The following is a 15,141-nucleotide window of genomic DNA, read 5'->3' as shown; positions in this document are numbered from 1 at the left end:
ACTCAGACCCTCCAGTCCTTGCAAAATCCTTGTCAACCTTTTCTGTATTCGTTCCAGTTTAACACAGTGAAAACACAATACAGAATACCCCACGTGCAGCCTCAACAATAACTTGTACATCGCTGTAACTAGCTCCTGTATTAATTGTCCCTGACCGAGGAAGACCAGCATTCTGTTTTCATCACCCTTTAAGCCTGTGATACTCCTTTCAATGAACGTCGTTCCTCAGTTCTAGTCATCATTATCATTACGTGCTGTGCTGTATGACTTAGGTGACCACAGTCTTGACCATGATTGTCCTCGGCAAATTTTTTCTACGGAGTGGTTTGCCATTGCCTTCTTCTGGAAGTGTCTTTACAGGATGGGCGACCCCAGCCATTATCAGCACTCTTCTGAGATTGTCTGCCTGGTGTCAGTGGTTGCATAACCAGGACTTGTGATATGCACCAGCTGCTCCCATGGCTTCACGTGACCCTGTCTGGGGGCTAAACGGGTGCTGCACCTTGCCCAAGGGTGACATGCAGGCTAGTGGAGGGAAGGAGCACCTCACACCTACTATGGTAGAGATGTATCTCCACCCCAACACCACATTCAATTACATTCCCTATCGCCCTACCGTTCGTAGTATGTCCTACAGAGGTTTGACTTTCCAAAGTACATCACCTCACACTTACCTGTACTGTAATTAATTTGCCACTCCTTAACCCACTTCCCTAACTGAGGAATTTAAATTGGATCCATTAATTTGATCTCCAACCAGAAACATGGTGCTCTCTGAAATTCTGGTTTGGAAAAATTGAGTTTAGCAGGCTTTTAATGTAAATTGGCTATATTTGGAATGTGATCTATTTTAAGTATATATTCATATAACCGAACATCAGAATTCTGTTTAAAAACTACACCTATTTTTAAACCCTCGTATTCTGCAATAACCTTCGTTACTATCAACACCACCTAATCATCTGCAGCCAAGTTGTTTAACTGCCCTCTTATCCAGCATCTGTTTCAGAGTCTCGTAGCCATGGGCAACAGGATCTACCACAGGAGTAGAATTGTTCCAATGGGGCCCAGCATCTGCTTTATCGGCATTTTGTATTTCCCTCTGGAGCGAGTCAGTGACAGCTTCCACTTTGGGTCTGGGTGAGTGTCGCGTGATAAGGCAGTGCACCATTGGATTGAAGATGTCATCATACTCTGCCATTTTCATCCCTTAGAGAGAGAGCATACTGAGAAAAAATGTTTCAGTTCATTTTAAAGTTAAGAACACAAGGTGGTACCGTTTGGATCAGTAATCAATTATAGTATGTTGTAAGCTAAATCTGTGCTCGTGCTTTGGTTCTACCATACAACTCAAACTTGCGACTGAAAGCAAAAAGGTCAGGTTGCATTTTTTTAGGAGAGATCCCACCTAATTCATACAACTTCGACTTATCGGAAAAATCCCCTTGTCCCATACGTTCCCACCTGGCCCCACCGCCACCACATTCTCCACTCCCTCTTCCTGAACTTATTTCTCTCTTTCTCAATTCTGATTTTCTTTCTGCATAGAAACATAGAAAATAGGTGCAGGAGTAGGCCATTCGGCCCTTCAAGCCTGCACTGCCATTCAATATGATCATGGCTGATCATCCAACTCAGAATCCTGTACCTGCCTTCTCTCCATACCCCTTGATCCCTTTAGCCACAAGGGCCATATCTAACTCCCTCTTAAACATAGCCAAAGAACTGGCCTCAACTGTTGCCCGTGGCAGAGAATTCCACAGAATCACCACTCTGTATGAAGACGTTTCTCCTCATCTCGGTCCTAAAAGGGTTCCCCTTTATCCTTAAACTGTGACCCCTCGTTCTGGACTTCCCCAACATCGGGAACAATCTTCCTACATCTAGCCTGTTCAATCCCTTTAGAATTTTATACGTTTCAATAAGATCCCGCTGCTTGACCTACTGAGCTTTTCCATCATTTTACATTTACTCTTTTCATCATATTCTCTTATTTTACTCTTACATTTATGGTGCCAGGGTCATGTGGCGGTAAGCACAGTGTTGCAGTTCAGGGTTCATATCTGGTGCCGTCTCAAAGGAGTTTGCCCCTGTCCTGGTGACTGTGTGGGTTCCCTCTGGTTGCCCGAGTTTCCTCCCACAGTCCGAAGACATACCAGTTGGTTGGTTAATTGGTCATTGCAAATGCTCCTGTGATTGGGCTAGGGTTAAATAGGTGGGTTGCTGGGTGGCATGGCTAGTGGGTCGGAAAGGCTTGTATCTCTAAATAAATTTAAAGACCCCTGGGCTGCTGGGCAGGTCCCACACCATTATCATGAACGACACAAGCCATGTGCTGATCATTGCTCCCATTAAGCCTTTTTGACTGGCACATTGACAGGCGACCTCTTTTGTTCTGTTCAACCCTACCTCACTTTTGCTCCCACTCAAAACTAATTTCTGTCCTTCCCAGTCTGGACGATGGGTCCAGACCCAAAATGACACGGTCTGACCTGCTGTCTTTTTCTGGCACTTCCACCTCTTGTAACTATTGTAAAGTGGAGAATGCTGAATTACAAGTGGAAAGTGGAAATGCCCAGCTGGTCATGCAACACCTACAGAAAGCTGATGTTATGAATGGATGAGCTTGCATTAGAGGAAACCAGTTCTGAGGGCTACAACATGCCTAAGTTGTTATCTTTTGTAACTCCAAAACAAAAAAATAATTGAAAGAAAAAACATGGAGCTGGGATGTTTGTCTAATTTCATTTTTACTTCAAGCAAGATGCGCACATGTCATGTGGCAGCATCATGACATACGCAATTCATATAACCTGTAATGAATTATTTAAACAAACAAGAATGCTTAATCAAACAATATATTTATAATATTGCTCAAATATTACTGAGCTGCTGAGCTATAAGCTCCAACTCAATACAGAATGCATCTCAACTTATATACACACTATACATAGTGTGTGTGTGCGTGCATGTGTGCGCGTGCCCTTAACTCCTGGTGGAGTCATCGGGGTGCCATCATCGTGTGCCATGTCTTGGGCATCTGAAACCTGGCAGAGCCCATCCCTCTCCAGGTTTTTTTTGTGAGGTCAAGTTAGCTGAACAACCCAGGCACGGATGGAGAGTGTGGCTGGATTCGAACTCCGGACCTCTCACCCCAAAGTCCAGCGCTGATGCCACTACGCCGCCAGCTGGCACATATACGCAGTATGCTATATAATACAACTACATACAGACATCACACAGCATAGTAAATTTTACATTGTCCCATTCAATTTAAATTCTAAAGACTTTGAAGATTTAATTGCAGTGGAGGCTTTCTTACTCTTGTGGGATAATGTCTTTCTTGACAGGGGTGAGGTGTCACTTTGTGGTACTGTGAAACGGTCCCAAGGTCTACTTCCTGGTGGCTATACGAGTTGACTCTGGGACTGCAGGAAGTAGTTCTTCACACTTTTCTTCTAGATGTGTTGGCATCCCAAAAGGTGCATGGCAAGCTTCACTGGATGGTGTGGCTCATAACGTGTGAGTGCAGTGTCTGACGTCACCATTTCCTTTACCTTAAGGAAAGCCACCTCACACTGCTTTGCCCATTGCCATTTCTTCCCAATCCGCAGTAATATGTTCAAGGGCTGGAACACCATAGCCATGTTTAACAGGAAGCTGTTACAATAATTGACAAATCCTAGAAAGGACCCCAAGTGTGACACATCCTTTAGCCTTGGGGCCAGACTTTGTCAGCACATTTGTGTGAACCTTGTGCATCAGTGGTGTGACCACAGTAAATGATGCTTGGTTTAAAGAATTCAAACTTCTTGTGTTATACTTTGAGCCCATAATCTTCTAATCTTTTTAACACTGTCTTGAGATTTTGGGTATGTTTCTTGTAAAACCGGTAATAACAATGTCATCTAGCCTTGCAGAGCCTGATCCATAGCTTTCTGCCAGAGTACTACTCTCTAAAAATAAACCTATTTTAGCGATAAAAGCCTTTGTGAGTGTTTGTGGTGAGAAACACTTCAGGCACTTAAGCCTCAGCTAAGTCCACTTTGCTGAAGTGTTTGCCTCCAGAAAGATGTGCAAAGGTATCTTCTTTCCTGGGCAGAGGGTATTGATCTACTTATAGCACTGGGTTGCTGGTGACCTTAAAATCACCACAGAGCCTGACAGAACCATTCTTCTTGACTACTGGGACCACTGGTGTTGCCCATGGGCTGTACTCAACCTTGGAAAGAATTCCTTCAGTTTCCACATGATCTGGCTCACTGGCTGCTTTATCACGAATGGTATAATGGAATGGACGGACTTTGTAAAACTTGGGTGTGGCATTTTCATTTAACACTATTTTACCCCTAATATGTTTGAGGTTTCCATTGCCATCCTTGAACACTGCTGTGACATCATCCAGAACCTTTCTAATTCACCAGTTGACTCTGTTGCAGGGGATGCAAATGCTGGATGGATCTCCAATTGAGTTGTAGTTATCTCAGTCAATCACACCCATACTATGCTGGCCCTCCTGTTTCTATCACATACAAACCCAATGCAGCTTGTTGGTGGTTTTATTTCACTGTTACGGACATCATTCCCATAGGAGTTATCTTTTCCCCAGTGCAAGTACTTAGTTGGATATCTGCAGGCTTCAGTTCAGTATCTTTGAGATGCTGTTCAAACTTACTTTGTGCAGTGACTGAAAGAGCTGAGCCAGTGTCCAATTCCGTTTTAATTAATTTGCTGTTCCCTTCTGCTGTAAGCCATATTGCTTGTCTATTGTTCGCTTTCACATTGTAAATCTCAAGGCTACACAGTCCAGTGTCACTCTTGTCATTAACAAACTTTTCATCAACACCGTGCAGGTTTGTGTTCTTTTTGCAACTGCAACGTGACTTTTTATCTTTTTCTCTTCCCTGTTCAGTCCATTTATTTTTGTCTGCCCGACATGCTCTTTGTATGTGTCCTGCTTTGTTGCATTTTCTGCAAGTGTCACCTTTAACCCGACATTGGTCTGGTGTGCGTGAGCCCCTGCCGCAAGGGTAACACAATTTGTTCAGCCAGACAGATTTCTGTTTAGATGTTACAGTTTTCATTCCTGACTACAACTCAATCGTGTCCCTGGCTGCTGTTTCCATTGATATAACTATTTCAGCTGATCCTTTAAAATTAAGTTGTGTTTCAGTTAAGCGCCATTTTTGAATGCTTTCTGCGAAGATTTCACAAACTAAATGATCTCTCAGTGCATCATTTAGCCCATCGCTGAACTGACAATGCTCGGACAGATTCTTCAGTTCAGCCTTGTTCTCTGAAATGAATTCCCTTTCCCTTTGATTCCATTTATGAAATCTAAAGCAATCAACAATGGTTTCAGTTCTAAATATTCTTGTATCACTTTCACAATATCAGTAAACCCAGTTCAGGTGGTGTGGTTGTAGCAGTTAGACTTCTAAGCAAATAGTATTCCTTTAAATGTAATGCACTCAGCAAATTTGGCACTTGCTTCTCATTGGCTATTTAATCTGCGTCAAAATGCTGCTCAGTTTGCTTTAGCATACAATACTCAAGTTGTCTCTGGTGCAATCGAATGCATCAAACTTTCTGATGCAGCCAGCCATTTCTGCTTTTGTTTATGATTTTTATCGCCTGGTATTCACTCTGTTTATGAATTCACCCGTTTTCTGCCCCTTTTAAGCTCGACTTTGTCTAAAAGAAACATGTAGCTCTGCTTTGTTTGGTTCTCGCTGTGCATTTTTATTTTTAACTTCAACATCTCGCTGCACTTCAGCAGGTTGGTAGGTTTGTTTAAAACTTCCTCGCTGTCACTGTAATGTTTTATACCTCCAAAACATGAAAGCTAATTGAAAGCAAAAACTCAGAGCTGGGGTGCAAGTCTACCTTTGTTCTTACTTTAAGTGAGGTGCGCTTGTATCACATGGTAGCATCATCACATATGCAATTCACCTATTTACACATGGAACCTGTAATTAATTATTTAAATGCTTAATCAAACAATATATTTACAATATTCTTCAAATATTACTAAAATTTTAAATACACAATATAAATGGAGCAAGATTTGTTCTCCATGTTTATTGTGGACTTCATTGCAACAGCATAGAAGGCTAAAGAGGGAAAAGTCAGAATTACATGCCACCCCATGAGCCTCTGCACCCAGCACATTCTTTACAGCTTCTGCCATCTTCAAGGGGATTCTACCACCAAATACACCTTTATCTCCACTCACACTACTTTCAACAGGCTTCGCCCTCTCCATGATTCCCTTGTTCATTTGTCGGTCCTCACTGATCTCCCTCTGGGCACCTATCCCTGCAAACAGAAGTAATGCTACACCTGCCCATTTACCCCCTCCCTTGGGGCCCCAAACAGTAGTTCCAGGTGAGGCAGCACTTCACCTGTGGGTCTGTCAGGGTTACCTATCTGCCAGCGCAGCCTCCTCTACGTCGGTGAGGCACAACATAGATCAGGGAACCGCTTTGTTGAGCATCTTCACTCCATCCTCTGCAAGGTAGCCAACCATTTAAAATCTAACCCTCAAATCAACCCTGACATGCCTGTCCGGAGCATTCTCTATTGCTGTGATGGTTGGAGGTGCAACACCTCCTATTCAATCTGGGTAGCCTACAGCCTGACAACATGAACACTGATTTCTCTAACTGTAATTTATCACCCCTCCCTCTCCTCTCTTTTTCTATTCCCCATTTTGGCTTTCCCCTTAGCCCTTCTCTTCCCCTCATCTGCCTATCACCTCCCTTTGTTGTCCCTCCTCCTCCTCCTCCCCTTTCAAAATCAGGTTTAATCACTGGCATTTGTCGTGAAATTTGTTAACTTTACGGTACCTGTACAATGACATACAATATATGATAAATAGACATACAGAAAAAAACTGAATTATAGTAAATATGTATATGCGAAGTTATAACTAGTGAAAAAGAACTGAAATAAAAGAAGTAGTGAGGAAGGGTTCACTGTCCGTTTAGGAATTGGATGGCAGAGGGGAAGAAACTGTTCCTGAATCGCTGAGTGTGTGTCTTCAGGCTTCCGTATCTCCTTCCCAACTGTAACAACAAGAAGAGTCCTGGGTGGTGGGGATCCTTAATGATGGATGTGGCCTTCCTAAGGCACTGCACCTTGGAGATGTCTTGGATACTACAGAGACTAGTACCCATGATGGAGCTGAGTAATTTTACAAGTTTCAGCAGCTTACTTCGATCTTGTGCAGTAGCCCGCCCCCCCCCCCCATGCTGGTGAAGCAGCTAATCAGTATGATCTACATGGTGCATTTGTAGATGTTTTCGAGTGTTTTAGTTGGCAAACCAAACCTTCTCAAACTCCTAATGAACCATGCTACCATAATGCAACCATGGTCCATTCTCATCTCTTATCAGATTCCTTCTTCTTTGACCCTTTACCTATTCCACCTGTCACCTCCCAGTTTCTCACTTTATCCCCCCTCCCCAACTTTTTCTGTCTTCTTCCCCCTTTCTTTCCAGTCCTAGTTGGTTAATTAGTTCCTGTAGTTATAAATGAGGAAAAAATAATAAATTAGAGGTGCAAAGGGTCTTGGGAATCCTTGTGCAGCATTCCCTGAAGGTCGAGTTGGTGGTATGGAAGGCAAAATGAATGTTAGCACTGGTTTTGAGAGAACTGGAATAGGAGAGCAAGGATGTAATGTTGAGGCTTTATAAGGCATTAGTCAGACCATGCTTGGAGTATTGTCAGCAGTTTTGGACCCCTTACTTAAGAAAGGATGTGCTGGCATTGGAGAGGGTTCAGAGGAAGTTCATGAGAATGATTCCTGGAATGAAAGGGTTAACTTATGCGGAGCATTTGATTGCTTTGGGCCTCTGCTCTCTGGAGTTTAGAAGAAAGCGGGGGACATCTCACTGAAACCTATCGGATGTTGAAATTTCTAGATAGAGTGGATGTGGAGAGGATGTTTCCTATAGTGGATGAGTCTAGGACCAGAGGACACAGACTCAGAATAAGGGACATCCATTTAGAACAGAGATGAGAAGAAATTCCTTGAGCCTGAGCATAGTGAATCTGTGGATTTCATTGCTGCAGGTAACTGTGGAGGCTAAGTCATTGGGCATATGTAAAATGGAGGTTCTTGGTTAGTCAGGGTGTGGAAGGGTACAGGAAGAATGGGATTGAGAAAGATAATAAGTCAGCCATGATGAAATGACAGAGCAGATCCGATGGGCCAAATGGTCTGTTTCTGCTCCTGTGTCTCATGGTCTTATTGAAGGGTCTTGTCCCAAAACATCAACTCCTTATTCCCTTTCCTAGAAGGCACCTGACCTGTTGAGTTCTTCCAGCATTTTGTGTGCGTTACTCTGGATTTCCAGTATTTGCAGAATCTCTTGTATTTAGAACCTGTGTTTGATGGGTTAAAGTGAGTGGTCACTGTGCAAACTGTAAAGGGGTATTCCACAATGCCATCGTCCAACCTGTGTTTAATTTCTTCATTGTAAATGAGCATTGAATGCTGTACAGCAGATTGTAAGAAGTGGAAGTTAGCCACTGCTCTATTTGAAAAGATGATAAGTGCCCCTGGATAGTGCAGAGGGTTGAAGTTAAAGGGCAGGGTGCTGCATCTCCTGCACTTGCATGGCTAACTATCATGGGAAAAGAAGTACAAATGTTTGTAGATGAGGAAGATGGAAAAAGCAAATCTTGGGGATTTTGAAGGGCATGGCCTTTTCAGAATACTCAAAGGGGAAGCCAAGATGTATCTGGTGGTGCAGTTTAATTGAAGGTGATGGTTGGTTGAATGTGGAGGCTTAAGGAGCACCTCATCTTCCGTCTGAGCACATTGCAGTCTTATGGGCTCAGTGTTGACCTCAATAAATTTAGAATAAAATACAACATTGAACACAATAGCTTAGTCCTTCCAGGTTCCGATATTGAATCAGGTACTTGTATTTCTCAATAGCCAGGGACACAATATTCTCAGGTACTTGTATTTCTCAATATTTCTCAATAGCCAGGGACACAATATTCTCAGGTTCTTGTATTTCTCAATAGCCAGGGACACAATATTCTCAGGTTCTTGTATTTCTCAATAGCCAGGGACACAATATTCTCAGGTACTTGTATTTCTCAATAGCCAGGGACACAATATTCTCAGGTACTTGTATTTCTCAATATTTCTCAATAGCCAGGGACACAATATTCTCAGGTTCTTGTATTTCTCAATAGCCAGGGACACAATATTCTCAGGTACTTGTATTTCTCAATAGCCAGGGACACAATATTCTCAGGTACTTGTATTTCTCAATAGCCAGGGACATGATATTCTCAAGTACTTGTATTTCTCTGCTCTACAGGTCTTGCCTGATCTGAGTTTTTCCGGCAGACTTTTTCCATCAGATTTTTCACTCTACCTCTCATGTGTTCCTACATTTCTTTCCTCATTCTCCTTTTTCATCTATTAACTAGATGGCGTCAAAACCATTATGCCACCTAGACATTAGTCAGTAGTAATTCTTTCCCTTTGGCAAATTAAATACACAGTTGTTCTGTAACTAGCATGAACTTGATGGCTTAATGGCCTCCTCCTGTGGAGTAATAGTTGTAAAAATTAGTCTTGCTACTTTATTACCTTCTAAACATAAAATTTCAACATTTAAGAGGCGATTAGGCACATGAACAGGTAGAAAGTTCAGGGATATGGACACATATAGTCCAGTGTGCAATTTAAATTGGCAACACTGCTAGCACAGACGTTGTGAGTCTAGGGCCTGTTCCTGGGATGTACTTTCTAGGTTCTGTGTAATGCCAGTGGCATCTGATTGATTTTTACTGCATTAGTTAATGTCACCATCCTTCAGTCAGGAAGGATTCCAGGAAGACTTTTGGTGCCAACTGTTTAATTTTGCATTGTGAATATGAAATGTTACATAAAAGTTATGCTATTGCTCAGTCAGATTATGATTCCAGACAGCTCCATTAGTACAAGTAAAAATTGTTCTCAAAATATTGCTGGCCAATTGGTTTCTCCTGTTGATGAAAACAAATCATATGTCTGGCATCGGTTGAAGAATGTTGACTGGGCAGTCCACTTCAGCAAGACCTCCTCGTATGAACTGCTAATTAGGAACATGTATCTGCAGAATCTCTTGTGCTTACGATGGATTAATTCAGATTCAGGTTCAGTTTATTGTCATTTAGAAACCACAAATGCAATGCAGTTAAAAAATGCCATTAAAGTATAGATAAAATCTCACCGAACTAGCACAAGTAATTTCAGAACATCAGAATTGTCTAGCTGACAATAATTGCAGAGAAGTAATACTGCACTGTGGCTAGAAGCATCAGATAAGCTGGCCCATTGTATCTGATATTTTACGATCAGTACCATTGCAATTTAAGCGAGGTAACATCTTATTATCATAACTTTGCAAGGTTCTAAATAATCATCAGGATTTGAAAGGTTCAAAGTAAATTTGTTATTAAAGTACATATATGTCACCATAAACTCCCTGGAATTCATTTTCTTCTGGACATTCACAGTAAGTACAAAGAAACACCATAGAATCAGTAAAACCCGCACACAACAAGGTGGAGAAACAACCAATGTGCAAAGGAGCACAAACTCTGCAAATACAAAAAAACCCCCAAATAATTATAATTAATTAATTAATAAGCAATAAGTATCGAGAACGTGAGATGAAGAGTCCTTGAAAGTGAGCTCACAGCTTATTGGAACGCTTCATTTTTGGGGTGAGTGAAGTTATTTCCTCTGATGGTTGAGGGGTAATAACTGTTCCCTGAACCTGCTGGTGCACTTCCTCAGCCTCTTGTACCTTATTGTTGGCAATAGCAAGAAGAGAGCATGACCTGGGTGGTGGAGGTCCTTGATAATGGACAGTGCTCCTTGTAGGTATGCTCAGTGGTGGGGAGGGTTTTACCCATGATGGACTGGGCTGTATTCACTCCTTTTTTTTTAGACTTTTCTGTTCAACGGCTTTGGTATTTCCATACCAGGCTATGATCCAACCAGTCAGTGTACTCTCCACATCTATAGAGGTTTGTCAGAATTTTAGATAACATGCTGAATCTTCTCAACCTTCTCAGAAAGTAGAGGCACTGCCTGCTTCCTTTGTAATGGCACTGATGCGCTGGATCCAGGAGAGGTCCCCTGAAATGATAACACCAAGGAATTTCAAGTTGCTGGCCTTCTCCACCGCTCCACCTCTGATCCCCTGATGAGAATGGCTCATGGACCACCGGTTTCATTCTCCTGAAGTCAGTCATCAGCTCCTTGGTCTTGCTGACATTGAGTGAGAGTTTGTTGTTGTGGCACCACTCAGCCAGATGTTCAATCTCCCTCCTATATGCTGATCCATCACCAGCTTTGATACGGCCTATGACTGTGACAGTCAGCAAACTTACATATGGAATTGAAGATGTGCTTTGCCACATGGTCATAAGGGTAAAGCTTATAAAATGTAAAACTTGAATAGTTGCATTGACAAAAGATGACCTTTATTAGTACATTGAAACATCGGAATATACAGTGAAATGTGCTGTTTGTGTCAATGATCAACACTGTCCAACAATCCAAGATGGCAGCGTGACGCAGCTTGCAGCGGCCACTCCGGAGCTGATTATCTGTTACTTGTGAAGCGGGGTGCCATGCGCAATCATAATCAGATGAAAAATGGACGTGGGAGCACGGAGGGATATCTGGAAATCTCCAGGAAGACCTTCTTCGTTGCTGCTGTGAGGTCCGGGTCTCTGCCGGGAAGAACAGGCCCCCTGTCCTCGGGGCCATGTTGCTGATGGCCGTTGGCGGGGGCGTCTTAATACGCTCGGCAGAGGATAGTGCTTGGAGAAGCTGTGCCGGAGGGGATGGTTGGAGCCTTCATTGTGTGCTGTGTCTGCGAGGCTGAGTAGGGTAGCAACGTGGAAGTCCATAGCAGGGATATTCCCGTCTGTCCCCGGCGTGGGATGACGAGTCTACTGGGGACCCTGAGGACTTGTGGAAACTGTGTGGTGGTTTCTTTTGAACTTATAGTCTTTTAACATCTTTGGACTATTTTTACTGTGCCCATGGCCTTTTTTTTTAATCAATTATGCTATTGTTTGCACTGTTGTAACTATGTGGTTTTGTGCAGGTCTTGTAGTTTTAGGTTTTGGTCTTGTTTTGTCTGGTGGGATTGGAGCTCCTTTCTGGGGAACGTGCTAAGATAGTAGCGGGATATTAGTATGCAGTAGCCTCTCCAGACTCTGGATTGGGGATTACCAAACATTCTGTGGATTTTCTGGTGTAGTCTGTTTTGTCATGTGCTTTTGTGATATCATTCTGGAGGAACGTTGTCTCATTTTTTAACTGCATTGCAATTGTGGTTTCTAAATGACAATAAACTGAATCTGAATCTGGCTGAGGATGTGCTGGGGGCAGCCCACAAGTGTCACCATTCTTCTGTCGCCAATAGAACACGCTCACAACTTGCTAGCCTTAACCCGTACGTCTTTGGACTCTGTGAGGAAACCATAGCGCCCAGAGGAAACCCACGCAGTTAAGGGGAGAACATGCAACTTCTTACAGACAGTGGTGGGAATTGAACCCGCGTTGTTAGCGCTGTAATGTGTTACGCTAACCGCTGTGCTACCGTGCCACCCCTCTACCCTATCATTGCTGCCCCTTCATTGATAATAAAGATGGTGGTTTTGTATCTGGCTCACTGTGCATCCCTGACAGTTTATCAGGTTCATTGGAAATATATTATTCCACTGTGTAATGTCTTTTAATCTGCTTATTTTGTTTAAAGTGCCTTGGATGTTATTAAGTAACATCCAGCGCTCTAGGTAAGTTACAAGTCCAGTTCCACTAAAGTCCTGATTGTGCCAGATTAACCATTTTTACTTTAAGGGTGTTGTTTAAAATATCCTAAATGTTCATTAAGCAGCCTGAGAAGGTAGATATACCAAAATGACTTGACTATCTGATTGTTTTTGTATAAACAGTCCTGCATTTTGTTTGTGGTTATTAATGCCGCTGGTTTCCAGTTGCTATGATAACAGAGACAGGTATTCCCATGTTGATTAATGACATTCCCATGTTCATTAATGATTATGGAATTATAGAGATCAGTAAACTGCCAACATGGTGGTGTGCACTCAGAATTAAATGACACTTGCATATAATCCAGAAAGTTTGTGTAAGCATGGCCTCTTAAATAAGGAATGAGAAACCATTTAATCAAATGCCAGGAAAAACCAGCAAGGTTAGGGATCAAGTTAGGCCTTGTTCTGAATAAAGTCTTTAACTTATCATTTGTGTTTTTGTTTTTCTTTCAGCCTTCATTGATACATGAATGATTTCATCGTTGACCCAAGCCACACTTTCAAACTCCTCTGTGGAAAGAAGCATGTCAAGTCTAGGTATCGCCACAAACTCCTCTGGGGCTGTTGTTCCCGAATTATCCATCAGCAGGCTTTTCCCTGCTCTTTTGGAGTGTTTTGGCATTATACTTTGTGGATATGTTGCTGGAAGAATGAACATCATTAATTCTACAGAGACCAAAGGTTTGGGAAATTTTGTGTCAATGTTTGCACTTCCTGGCCTCCTTTTTCAGAATATGGTGGTTTTGGACTTTGCTCACATAAACTGGATTTTTGTGTGCAGTATTCTTGTGGCTAAAGTTGCAGTCTTCATAACTGTCTGCATTCTGACTCTGCTGATAGCAAGTCCAGAAAGCCGATTTGGCAAAGCTGGGCTCTTCCCAATCTTTGCTACACAGAGCAATGACTTTGCTTTGGGATATCCTATAGGTGAGTCCATTATATGAAATTCCATTGAACTTCAGTTTTGTTTAGACATAATTATCGAATTTTAAAATGCTGCTTTGATTTTTGGAGAAATGGTTTAAGTTGAGAAGGGCAAAGGATTGATGGGCGTTGACTTTGCAGGCATCTGATTGTTTTAAGCATTGGGCTTTGTTGAAAAGGAAGTACTAAGCACGAAACTTCAAATGAATGCTGTGTTTGTTATGATTCTGCCTTTAGCTATTTCCAGTGTGCAGATTTGGCTGTGGAAAGCATTGCCAGCATGTTTAGAGTTAAAAATCACATTTTCTTTTTAAAGCCAATTCAGGTAAGGAAAATAGTGCAAAGTGCATATGTGAATTTAACGTGATATGAATGATTCAACAAGGGCTTCCTCGACAGTTCTGAGGAAAAACAATGGCAGACTTCCAAGAAGATGCCTGCAGTCTTATGAACTGAATTGCCACATGCTAAATGCAATATAATGCAAGTAATTCTTTTCGTTCTTTCCTTTGGTATGTGCTTATGCTGACATAACAAACAGGTATTACATGCTCCTAATTACCATTCATAAGGTGGTGGTTAACAGTTGGGGCCTTTCAGGTTAAGCTCCTCCAGCAATGCTGTTGGGTAAAAAGTTCCAGGATTGAAATCGAACAATGATGAAGAAGCAATAATATTTCTTATTTTGTGGTAGTACATGACTTGAATTGGAATATGGACAGTACTGTGTAAAAGTCAAAGGCCTGTTCATATAGCTGGGGTGCCGAAGACGTTTGCACACTACTGTATTTGTGAATGTGGCGTGGAGAGTGAGTTTGTAAATCTGGTGGGAGCAAAGGATGTTGGGAATGGTGATGGTGGAGCACCACAGGAGGGGTGTGGGACAGGTGGCAGAGAAGGAGTGCTAGGGGTGGGTGCAGACCCACCCAGCCGTGAGACACCACGTGAGGGCACTTGATTCCAAATAATTGGTTTATTGCTCTTTACAGAATGTCCCTCTGGTGCTTCCCACTCTTTCCCTTCTTCCTTCCCCTTTCCCCAGCCATGATTCCCCTCTCCCTAACCCCCTTCCCACTCTCAGTCCACAATAGAGACCCGCATCATCTCTCACATTTATGATGAAATTTGTTGTCTTTTTGTGCTAACAGTACAGTGCAATACACAAAATTACTACAGTACTGTGCTAAAGACTTAGGCATGCTAGCAATACTGTGTGTACATGCTTAAGGCTTTTGCACAGTACTGTAGGTAGTATTTCCCTTTGCACCCGAAGCTCTTGGCCTTCATATAAATCTGTAAATATGGGACTTATTAGTTTGGGATTTAGGCAAGTGACTATAATGTATTTTG

General features: G+C 42.3%; 1 protein-coding gene across 7 annotated transcripts in view; it reads left to right on the top strand.

Moving 5' to 3' along the window:
* The window catches only part of LOC132392593 (integral membrane protein GPR155-like), an 89,225-nt gene that overhangs the window by 4,091 nt on the left and 69,993 nt on the right, over nucleotides 1-15,141 (top strand). For 6 of the 7 annotated variants that reach the window (XM_059966681.1, XM_059966684.1, XM_059966683.1 and 3 more), the window contains exon 2: nucleotides 13,321-13,794. In XM_059966681.1, the coding sequence (XP_059822664.1) occupies nucleotides 13,338-13,794 (457 nt within the window). In that variant the 5' untranslated portion in view covers nucleotides 13,321-13,337. Of the gene's footprint in view, nucleotides 1-997; nucleotides 1,141-13,320; nucleotides 13,795-15,141 lie in introns of all 7 variants that reach the window. The other variant, XM_059966682.1, reaches the window with a different exon arrangement.

Source organism: Hypanus sabinus, chromosome 4, assembly GCF_030144855.1.
Source record: "Hypanus sabinus isolate sHypSab1 chromosome 4, sHypSab1.hap1, whole genome shotgun sequence".
Lineage (NCBI taxonomy): Eukaryota > Metazoa > Chordata > Chondrichthyes > Myliobatiformes > Dasyatidae > Hypanus > Hypanus sabinus.
The sequence above is the reverse complement of the archived record's forward strand: the minus strand, read 5'-3'. Positions and strand labels throughout refer to the sequence as shown.